Source organism: Siniperca chuatsi, linkage group LG5, assembly GCF_020085105.1.
Source record: "Siniperca chuatsi isolate FFG_IHB_CAS linkage group LG5, ASM2008510v1, whole genome shotgun sequence".
Lineage (NCBI taxonomy): Eukaryota > Metazoa > Chordata > Actinopteri > Centrarchiformes > Sinipercidae > Siniperca > Siniperca chuatsi.
Window position 1 is genome coordinate 28,708,835 of NC_058046.1, and position 11,983 is coordinate 28,720,817.

The 11,983-nt window shown below is 39.2% G+C and overlaps 1 protein-coding gene across 4 annotated transcripts in view; it reads right to left on the reverse strand.

Moving 5' to 3' along the window:
• Window positions 1–11,748, reverse strand: part of nf2a (neurofibromin 2a (merlin)) — a 28,645-nt gene extending 16,897 nt beyond the window's left edge. For 2 of the 4 annotated variants that reach the window (XM_044196577.1, XM_044196576.1), the window contains exons 1-4: window positions 10,912–11,748; window positions 9,509–9,634; window positions 9,248–9,370; window positions 6,400–6,483 (exon numbers count right to left, since the gene is read on the reverse strand). In XM_044196577.1, the coding sequence (XP_044052512.1) occupies window positions 6,400–6,483; window positions 9,248–9,370; window positions 9,509–9,634; window positions 10,912–11,025 (447 nt within the window). In that variant the 5' untranslated portion in view covers window positions 11,026–11,748. The remainder of the gene's footprint in view (window positions 1–6,399; window positions 6,484–9,247; window positions 9,371–9,508; window positions 9,635–10,911) is intronic. The other 2 variants (XM_044196579.1, XM_044196578.1) reach the window with 2 other exon arrangements.
• Between the last annotated feature and the right edge of the window lie 235 nt (window positions 11,749–11,983).

Sequence of the window (11,983 nt, forward strand, 5' to 3'; positions counted from 1 at the left end):
CCCTCCAATAACACACCCGACTATGCCTCTCCTGGGAGCTGTTCATGAGATGAAACTACAGCGCCTGTAAGAAAAGGGTCTCTCGCAGAATGAATGGAAGCCGGTCTGCCATCGGGTCATTAACGTGTACTGCACACCCAGTGGCCCAGTTGTTGGGAGACGGTATAAATGATGATATTAGGAGGTATCTCTGAAAGAACAGGCTGATCACTTATCATCATCGAGCCAGGATACAAATTATATCATGCATGTTTGATAAGAGATATAGAGGGATTAGGCATGAATGAGTGGCAGTGGGGACTTTCCTTTGGGCTGCTGTATAACTGGAGGAAGGATATGAATTATACATGTAGCTACAGATTAAAAAGTGGGCTATGACTGTTGATTTATGTAAGTAGGTTAACTTGAATGTTTGCCTATAGCTCTGCATTGCTGTATGCTCCGTGTTTTTCAGATACTGTTATGAAATCCAATTGTATCGTTCCTTGGTACTGTGATTCTTGTTATTTGTTAAATCATTGGTTGAAATTACAAAAGGCAATATTTACATGTTTAGAACCCTTTTCAGAAATATCAGAATCAGAAATACTTTATTGATCCCCGAGAGGAAACTCTTTTGTTACAGCTGCTCACTATCACGTCAGTGCACACAGGAATAGAAGTACTAAGCAAAAAATATAATACACCAAGTACCAAGTGGGTATAAGTATAAAATTAAAATAAGTGTAAAGTACAAAGTGGATTACCGGTTGATGATAAGTATGTACGGTATAATAATACAATGTAATAATGTAGTGTAGCTTATTAAGATTATTATGAAGATTATTTAGCAATTTTCCCATGATACTGTTGGTGCAACAAGGTATTCAAGAGACACATTTGTTTATCAAAACTAGACAGACAAATGTAGTATTAAGTATTATTGTGAAAATCTAACTTTATCAAAGAGTCTTCACATCACATTTTAGGCCAAACTGCAAATTTCCCACCTCTGATCGGCTCTTGCTGTATGTATGAGATTCATAAGACATCCTTAGTAAGAAAAGTTTTTGGGAAAACTGTTAAAACTTAAAAGTGCTTAAACTCAAGAGTGAAAGCACCAAAGTCACCAAAGTGACTGTTGATTCAAAATAATGGGCTTTAGAAGAAGCCTTTGTCTTTGACTTTGAGGGACTAACACCAAAAAGAGGTATGCTATCTTCTTCTCATGGCTTTCTTCCTCTATGACTATTGAACGTTTTGGCCGTACACTGGTGGAAAATAGGTGGTTTAGAAAGACTCATTCCCTATTTGATTCTGAGGCTGACACCAACATCTGACATTATCAGTGAGGTTTCAGATAGCTTAAAAAAACCTTCTGCTGCTGCTCAAGTGTCATTGTAATTTCACTCAAAATTTCACTGCTGTGTCACCTTCGGTTGGCCAGTTACCTGAAGGAGCAGAAAAATATACACAACAAAGAAATTGTTTCAGAAATTCAAGGGAAGGGGCTGAAACCAAAACCATGTATTTTGGTGTTACATACATAATACTAATACATCATTAAATCCTTAAACAATGACAAGAGATTGCAAATGCAATTTAGAGCACATCGATTTGTCTTTTTAATAGTGGACTTTTGCTAATTTGCACACAATAAATTAGAAGCTTTTGACCACTTGTGTGGCTCTAATCAACAAATTTTATATGTTGTGTTGTTTTGTTGTGTTTATAGTGGTTTATAGTATGTTCTTTTATTATGAGGTTTAATTGGATTTTATTTTTGTGCACACCAGTCTGAAATCAGTACTTAACAGACCTGAATTTAATAAGCTCAACACAGATTGGAAAGCCAGGAACACCGGTGCAGTGGCTAACAGAGAGCAGAAGCCAAGGGCCATTTAATTAGATCCTTTCCCTTCAGTTTCGCAGCTTCTACACCCTCAGTTCCTCTCCTCCTCCCAGTCGTTTGTTTGTAACTGCTACATAATTGATGATATATAGACTTATAGAGGTATTATGGCACCAACTGGGCTTCAGCTAAGGGAGAGACAGGATGGCATTTTGACAGTGACAGTGCCTGCAGATGCTTTCTGATTGTACACCTTTCTTCCAATTATTTCAAGCAACCCCAAACTAACAGCAACCATTGATTCTCAAAGGACAGCTATGTGTCAATATTGTCACTTAACAATTATAACCAGCAGCATAACAGTGATCAGTGACTAACGGATATCTTCTTTTTAATAGAGCCACTTTCTAAATTTAGGAAATGTATTTCTCACACAGCCTAGTCACTTTGAAGAAAACCCATTTACAGTACAATAGTGAGAAATACAGGTTTCTCATATCTAGCCATGAAATAAACTCTAACCAATGAAAGGCATTATTGTCGTGTAGCCTAAATAGGCAAAATGGGACATTTTCTTGCAAGCATTGGCTAGGCTATTTCCATAGATGGCTATAAACCAAAACTAAGGCTATGTTATCTGTACAAGGTCTCTGGGTCATTTTGAAAATGCTGTATATATCTTTTAGCCATGGCTCTTGGGATCACTTTGGTGATTCCCTAAGATGGTGAACATGGTAAACATTATACCTGCTTAAAATTAGCATGTTGGCATTGTTATGGGGAGCATGTTAGCATGCTGGTGTTAGCATTTAGCTCAAAGCACAGGCGTGCCTTGTTTAATAACTGCTAATATTTATACTTTCTATATGTATATTCACAGTGTAACCCATGTGGATTACAAATTTGAAGTGAAAGTGAGGAACAACAGATAACATGACAAAACAACAAAAAATGATTAAAAAAACTATTTTTAAACCTATACTTTTCCAAATTATTTCACTTTTCAGCTACATGCCTGAAAATCGTGTCTCACCAGCTAGCAGTTAAATTGGCTATATAATTTTCTTTCCATCACCGTGTCTCATTGTCCCTCATGCCAATGCTGGCTCACCCAAGCTGTGGTGGGCATCATTATTATGACAGTTGAGTCAGGTGCGTGAAGCAAGATTTAAATAATCTCGAGGCAAAGTTGACAAACCCCAATGAGTATTAAATATTATATTGTACGCCCCCAGTGGCCTCCATGCCAGAGACTCCCTCTGCATTTTTCCAGAGCGTCTGTTTCTTGAAATTCCCTGTCAACACCTCCTTAAAGCACCGCACCCACTCGGAATACAAGGCAGGAGGCACTGAAACCTCTGCAGACCCACAGAGGCTAAACTGTTGACTCACAGAGCGTACACATACAAATACCCACAGAAAAATTAGTATGGTTCTTAAATCTGATGACTTAAAACATATATTACATTATCAAAGGATTGGTAATTGGTAATTTGCCAGTAATTTTGTTTATTTGCTGTCTTAGAGAGGGGTTGGTGAAAAATATGTCCCCCACAAGTTCAACATTTAAGAAGTTACATTCATCAAGCATTACTTTTCAAAACACCCATTTTCCAGGACAATGACTTTAAACCAGTGCAAGCCGTGATTAAAGGCAGAATAAGTAGGATTTTCCTAAAAAAAACAATGTATAGACTTATACAAAAATAATCCCTCTCAATCATCACTTATGACCCACTAGAAGTGGGTGGCGGTGTCTGTATCTGCAGAGTCAGAGAGTTTTTGGGCATCAACCTTGGGGCAGTGGTGTGTAGCTCCCAGCCAATAACAGCGCGCAGGCTGTGAGGTCGGGACTCAATAAAAACGTAGCGAGCAGGTTACATCGCTGTCCCAGTCTCTCTCCACTGCTCTCTGTCTCTGTCATAGGTCTATCTCCAGCGCTGGCACTGCGCTAAAACGAAGTGTGGAGATAGGTCGGGTCTGAGCTACACACATACGCAGAGCCGAGAGCAGTGGACAGGATGAAGCTGGCTGCTTTCCGCAGGGCTGTGCGGAGGTGTGGGCAATTTTTCAAATAATACAATATTAACTTTCCCACTGTATGTGCATTTATCTGTGTTTAATGTCCAATGCACAAAGGTGAAATAATTGTAAAGTAGTCAGTCAGAGCATTTGTGCACAGACAAATTCCTCGACTATTCCTAACTTCTATTATCCCTTCTCTTCATGCACTTTCTGTAACTCATACAAGGTAATGGTTACTTTTTTGGGTTCCTACTGCCTTTGCTGTGAATTATACGGCACTTTTTGCTCCAAACGGAAACAGATTACACACACAGATTCTGTGTGCAACTGTCTGTACCTGAACAGAGTTATGATTCACATTATTAAAAAAAAATCCACTTTTAAACATTAATACCGTCTTGGAACACACCTCAACTCTCTCTTTATTGCTATCTTCAGGCTGGCATAATCATGATTAAAGATGAGCAAAGGTACCAACAAAGGTGTTGATACATTCAACTTCGTGGGCTACACAATGGTTCTGCACAAAAACAACTCGTGATGAGAAAAGGAGAAGGGAAAAGTCTGCCAAAAACCTCTCAGCAGCTGCACTGCTAAACAAGTACCTGTCTCCCCTTTACAACGGCAATTTACTCACATTGGCTCTAATCAAAGTGGACTGCTGATTAAATGAAAACAGATTGTGGCCCCATATTTTTTGCTGTTTCCAGATCGAGGGCGCTGACAGCGGAGAGCACAAGTCTCAAGCTCATTTGCTGATTTTTCTTTAACCTAGGCCTGTTAAATTGGCATGGGAAAGGCAAGTCTCTGAGGGCTCTTGGCCAAACCTTTGAGGTAGAGCTCCGGTCTCACTAGACCCTGTCCGCCTGTCAAAAAAATGCTCCTCACTCTCCCTATCTTTTTTTGTGGGGATTTCAGAGGGATGGCATCCTTCAACCAAAACGACTGAGATCGCTTGAGGTTTATTAAAGTGGCTTTTTTTCTTTTCCGTAGACTTCAGGTACATTTTCATACAGCACCTTTCATACAGGATAATGCAGTTTATAGTGCCCATAAAGTTTGCTTAATGCAATGCTAAATAATTAAAACACAAACAGTGAAACATTGTAAACACACAAACATAAACTAAAAGATAACAGGACAAAAAGTGGTAAGTGATATAAAAATAACCCGAAGTAAAAAGAAATAAAACAATAATTAAATAATATCATCAGAGGACTACTGACAATTCTAAACACACTCTAAAAAGGATTCCACTTATCTGTCTTTCATGACTAATGGTGACACTGATGTATCAACCAAAGAATGTAAGATAGTCTACGCACAGATCCTGCATCAAGGGAGGCCGGCGAATATTTTGATTGGCTATGTTAAAGTCCAGCATGCGAATGCTCAAGGTATTTTAATTCCATTATCAGGCTATGGAACGTATGTTTTTAATCAGAAAAAAGAGGCATAGTTAGTATTTGTTAATCCATACAGCTTGTCACATTTTAAGCTAAATATACTGTAACTAATTCCACTGTGTAGAGTAAACACTGGGTAATAAATAATAGAATAGAATACGACTTCCAACCACAGCTGGAAAATCATCTTTGGCCTCATCTCAGGCACAATGGAAAAAGAAACATTTAACACAGTAACATCACAATTAGGTTAGGAGCATGACACTACATGGCAATTCCAGATAACATTTAATTGCACACAAAAAGAGTTTTTTTCTCTTAAACTACTAGGCCTACTTCACTTTTTCCTTTAAAATAAAACAGCACATTGATATTTCTCTAAATTGTCTATTTATTACCAAAGCATTTATCAGTAATACAGTTAAGATGGAAAAAATATGAATGTGTTGTGTTGCATGTCGATTTAAGTGGTGCTCCTAAATTTTGTGCTGGTGCTCCTAAAATTTTCAGTAGGGAGCACCAGTGCTGCTAGTGGAAAGACTTAGTCTGGAGCCCTGCTACTCCAAGTTTCTTCCAGATGTCTTAGTTCCTCACCCTGTGTAAGGATGAGCCCAGCCACCATGCAAAGGATGCTAACTTCAGCCACTGCTATCTGCAATTTTGTTTATTCAATCACTATCCAGAGTGCGGAGTGGGACATACTGTTTATTTACTGATACATTTACCACAACAGCTTGGTACAATGCACGCACAACAAATGCAAATGTTGCAACAATCTGCCTTTTGATCTCATGCGCCATCTTACTCTTACTTTTGAAGAAGAGCCCAATATATCCAACCTCCTTCCTGGGGCAGACACTTGCTCCCAGGCCAAGGGAGGAATCCCCAGTTTCAGTACCACATCCTCCAACTTGCTCATCCCTACTTCATTAAACTCAGCTGCAAATAGTCCCTGTGTGCACTGTAGGTCACAGCCCATTGAGGCCATAACTTCATCAGTGGCAAGAAGCACAGATGTAATCCTGAGGCCACCAAAGTGAACACTCTCCACTATTTGGCTGCACCCAATACAGTTCAATGGGATCGGGGCATTTTATTTAAAATAACTGAGAATAAAGTTCCAAAAAGAGCACTAACCTTGGCATGGACGGCGTAAGAGGCCAGCAGCACAGAGGCCTCGGGTGGACAGTGAATCTCCTCCTCGAGGATCTTCTTCTTCACCTTGAGGAGTTAGCAAATATAATCAGCTCTGAGACACTACTTTTGCTATGCATATATCCACCTGAATAACAAATGCCTCTTCATTCCACCTAACCTTTCTAACACAAAAAACAATTCAGAATTAACCATGCAGCTAATGTTTATTAATTTAGTTGTTTCTTAAATCTTAAAAGCTTTTCACTGTTAAATGTTGTAACAGCACTAAAGACATTTCCAGTAAGACTGGCTTTTGGGAGGAAACTATCATCTATAATATAAATCAGCACATCTATTCTTTGTCTTCAGTTTGAAGATTGCATCTCCTTTATATTGATTTTCATGAGAGGAACAAAATGATTCTTGTGAGATGAAGGACCTGAATCAGACTGACAGGTGATCTTTAACACAATGAAAAGACTTGATGCCTTAGAGAGAGAAGAGTGACGGTGCTGGGTGAAACACAACTTTCTGACAACTGTGCTTTTGACAGCCAGAACTTAATTTCACTTTGACAAATACGGGCAACATATACAGCTAAAGCACAGTGCTCAGCTACCAGTTTTCAGTAACCACAAAATCAAGTTATTATATGCTGCAAACTGGGTAAGCTACCAGCTACCACTGCTACAGTACACTGGTACTTGCACATTATAGAGAGGTCTGGAAATAGGACAAACTGCGCCAAATAAATATTGTAGGACTTAAGTATCATAGCCACTTGGGGACCTATTAGACACAGAGCCAGGAACTATATACCCAAGCCAACAGTATTTCAAATGATCATTAAGCTGCTCCAAGAATATTAGCTTGCTAGTCAGCAGAGCATAATGACATGACAGAAATGCGTGAGTCCTAGAAAAGCTCCAAATCATAACTAAAGGAGAGTGCCGTCCATTTTTATAATTCATGTTTTTCTCTGTGCCCCCAGGACAGCGGATTAGATGTGTGTGAATTCACTCCAGTCAGTAGGAGTGACAAATCCAAGGTTTAGGTCTCCAGGTTATAGCTTATGGAAAGACTGGTTCATGTTTACAAGTGCTGAGTTAACTGTCATGGATCACAGTAATAACATGAATTCTTAAAATAAGTGTCAATCCCCTTTAACAAGCACCCTCCAGATTAAAGTGTTAGGTCTCACCAGGTGTCACTTCTTACGCTCAGTCACCTGTCAAACTAATTGAATCACAAACTTGCATAACTACATATAGAGCACAAAGCTGGATTGTAAGGTTAGACTGTGAAAATATGCTTCAGCCATAGTTATATAAGTGGGCAATTTAATGCTTCAAACCTTATCATTTGCAAAGCCAGTCATGCTGTCTTCTCTTGTTTTGAACTAACAAAGGTGTGGAGCCAGAGGTGACAGCCCCTAATCGTGGCAAGCGCTAAGAGGCTGAGGCTGCAATCTGGTTTACAAATGAGACTATGTTGTTGCTAAGATTGCAGGCTGAGGTGACAAAGATGTGCATGTGTCTGTCTGTGTAAATGGTCTAAAGTGTGTGAGGTGTGTGTGTGTGTGCGCGCGCGTGTGTTTGTATCCGGGTCGGTGATCATTTCTGATAAGCACTAATCCAGCTGTCATGCCTGTGACACTATCTGAACAGAGGCCTGCTACTGACATTATGGGAATTAATGAGAGCAAAGTAATAAGTAGACAGGCAACGCGAGGCACTACACATTTGTATTCTGCTCCCCTTGTAGCTGTGTACCACTTTAACTGTTGACTAATTTTAAGCTGTTTTTTTGTGCAAGGTTTCCCTCTGAAATACATACATTTCTTCAACTACCTCTAAAGGGATTAAGGACACAGAGATATTTTTTATATGTCTTGAGTAGGGCCTCTCTCCAAATGCTGAGGAACGCAAGCATTGTCTCAAGCCATGTAACTAAACCAGCACAATGGGCTGGATATGACAGGAGTGCTATGGGGGATGAGCATCCCATGGAGAATATGTCATTAACTGGGCCAATAACTGAGCCCCTTAAAGCCTAATTGGTAATTGATAAATGTGGCTGGTAGCATTGGACGAAGGGAGCACAGTTACAAATCTCATCTCTTGCGAGGGGAATGGTGTGGCAGGCTCAACAGGAATTCCCCAGAGAGTATTAAGTGGAGAGAAAGGGCAGCGGTAATATGTTGTGCATTGATTCCACATGGCTGCACACAATAAGACCGGGACAATGAAGAAAGTGTATTAGAGAGTGCTCAACTTGTCAGAAACTCTGTGGTCACGTGCCCCCTGTTGGCACTGTATCAGAATAGTAAGGAAGCCGCAGATACAGCGCATCAGCCAAATGCCTGGTGTGTAAGGGTGAAATGATTCTTTAAAGTGTTAAAGATCAATTATCATGTTCTCACACACCCATTTTAAAGCATTCATTTTAACTCATCTAGTTCCTCAGAAAGATGACACCCACTTCTAAGAATGTTTTTTTTTAAAGTCTTGAACACAGTACCCCTCTGGGAAGATTACAATCAAGGAAAGAAAAAAAAGCTTGTCTGCCCACTAGCCAGTCAGTAATCCACAGTTTCTTCTGACAGGCATGTTGGATGTGTACAAAGAACCTTTAAGGCCTTTATGGCATGATAGGCACAAGTGAAATGGATAGGAAGTCGACAAGGTAAGTATTTCAAGAGTATATCCAGAGCCAAAAGAACAATCTGCATTTAAAAATTAAATATTTCAATGCTTACACTGAATAATTTTCAATCTGATTTACCTTGAAATGGAGAAAACAAAACTCTTACTATAAGCACAATGACAAAACAGTATAGTATAGTTACCTGTAGGAAGAAGAGATGCTGTGTTATATCTTGCACTAGCTCCTCCTCAGCATTTTCAGGGTAAAACTTGGCCAGGAAGTGAAGGGTGATCGGTTCCTCCTTTGGTACCTCCTGATCCAGAACCTACGACAATGAACCAAAGAGATCCACAGTTGCATGGTGGGGCAATACATTCCCTTTTCATGCTCGCTACATCTTTATTAACAATGTTTACATGGCTCATGGCTGTTATAAGAACAGTATAACATGAGAATCACTTACCCTCTTTTCCATCTTCAGCCAAGCAACTGTGTCCTTGATGTTGTACCGGAGCCCAAAAAACCATGTCTCCCTCAGCCCCAGAGTTCGGCACACCAAGTCAAAAAGGTCTTTTCCTTTCCACTTGACCTAAAACACATAAATACTTTTATTCATACTTTTTTTCGGAAGAGAAAAACAGAAAATGCTGATTACCAGAATTTGGTGAATTGATACAGAAAGCAGCGTTATCCTACAGCATACAAAAAAAAAACACCACTAAACTAAAAACACTATGAAAATTCAGTCTGTTAGAGCGTGTTGATAAGTGTTGAAAGTAAAATTCACATAATTCGCTGACTGCCCCAAATGTGTATGAATTAGCAGGAGAACAGAAGAACTTAATTCTTTATAAGGTTAAATATTGAAAGCCGTTCATAAAATGCTGTGTCTACTGAATCCAGACGTACTGCCATTTTCATCATAACCTCAGGTCTGGTTCTCTCTGGTTCAAAGCAGGGAGCCATATGTGTTCTCCTCATCCAGCTGAGAGCCATGAGGGAGGCATATCAGGCACGCATTTCCAATTTAGATACCTTTCATCTCTAGCCTCTGAGCTAACTCAGGGTGCAAGCTTCTGTCAAGTGCATTCAAGGTTGGCTTAAGAAAACTGAGTTAAAAACTGCAAGAAATGAATATCAGCTCCACCATGCAGCAGGAATTGCAACTAGGGCCAATCAAAAAATTCCTATGCAAGCCTGAGTGAACATTTTGTCTATATGACCAATCCCCATTAAATACTATTTACAAAACCCATAATTGATACAATTATCATCCCAGCACAGAAAATAGAAACCTGCAACTACCATTATGCTGCTCTGTGTAATTACCAACTGCAACCTTTGGTGGGGTTCCTCCCCTTTAAATACAGAGGTGATGTCTGCAAGTCATTTTGATGCCTTTCAGTTCTGGTATATCATCAACCAAGTCATATGCTAAATGAAATACACAGCAAAAAGGCCAAAAATATCAAATATAATGAAACCAGCATGAATCAGGCTGTTTTTTTTTTTTTTTATTCATACTGCAGGGTAATGTACACAGCATTTCAGCAAGTCCTATACTGCATTGAGCTTTTCCCCTGACTAAAACTGTCATTATTACATTGCTGCATAAGACAGATACATTATAACAGATATACTGTAGTCTTTTGTAGAATAGACCAAATTGCGTATGTTCCTAGTTACTTGCTGCCATCTAGTGTCGAAAAGTGAAACTCATATATCTTATGAGCAACCATCATCACAATTGTCGCCTAAACTCTGTACATACACGCTAATTCAGTTGTCATTACAGATTGTGGTTTAGCATAGAATATGCTTAAATTGAATGAGATTGTGCTCAGTTTCTCAAGCCCACATACACACCTCGCAGCTGAACTCCATGTCTGACTCCATTGTGCAGATCCTGACGTTGAAGTTCCTGGCTTGTTTTCTCATCAGTGAGTTAAATCCCATTTTCGCTGCTAAGGCACTTGCCATGGCAAATAGCTAATAAACTAACTATTCAATTAATCCAAAGTCGTTAATTCCTACAAACTGAGTGCACTGTCAAGGCATTATGTCTATTATACTCTATGGTATAGACAGCAGATGAGTCATTTGGCATAGCTTAGTTATCAAAAGATAAGCACAGCTGTGCATGTGCTGTGAATGTCCAGCTTTACAATAGCTCGTTCAGCTATTGTCAGGATAGATGCTTAAAAGCAAGTTCCATCAAAGTTTACACAACGCTGTCACTGACATTTTCTTGGCTTATGAATGTCTAATAACACATTAACGTTACGTATTTTATGGTAGTTTTTTTTGTAATTTCCTGCTATTTCCTGTAATTTCCCTGCTACCAAAAGAAGTTTACAAATAAAATTAGCATGAGCTGATAAATACTGTGTAACGTTACTGTCCTAGGCTTCCTGCTAATGTTAGCTAGGTTCAATAGAAACTAAGTTACTGAACGTTAGCTAACTTAACTAATATTAACGTACATATCCAGTATGAGCCTTTATCTTGCGCTAAAGTTATACGTCTCTATACCGTAAAATCCGTTAACGTTTACATATCTGCGTCCGAGAAAATATTTGTCCAATATATCACCTTTGGAGAGTTGAAAACATTTAGGTTCTTGTAAATAAACTATGCTGGAAAAGAAGCGCCGGCTAACTGCTGCTAACCATTTGTTAGCTTATCCAAAAAGCAATGCTGCATTCAAGTGCCGTCCGGAACAGACAGGAGCTTCTTTGGAGCAGAGAGCATTTAATTTTTGTCTGAGATTAAAATACTGTATCTAGGTAAACACTAATGATGAAGATGCTTGATTGTATTATTATATCATTGTGTTTTATGATAGCATACAATATATGCAGCCTTAATAACAAATTATTTGCCTACACTTTCTCTCCTTCACTTTCTGACTCAAACCCCAACCCAAAGGGGCCACTTA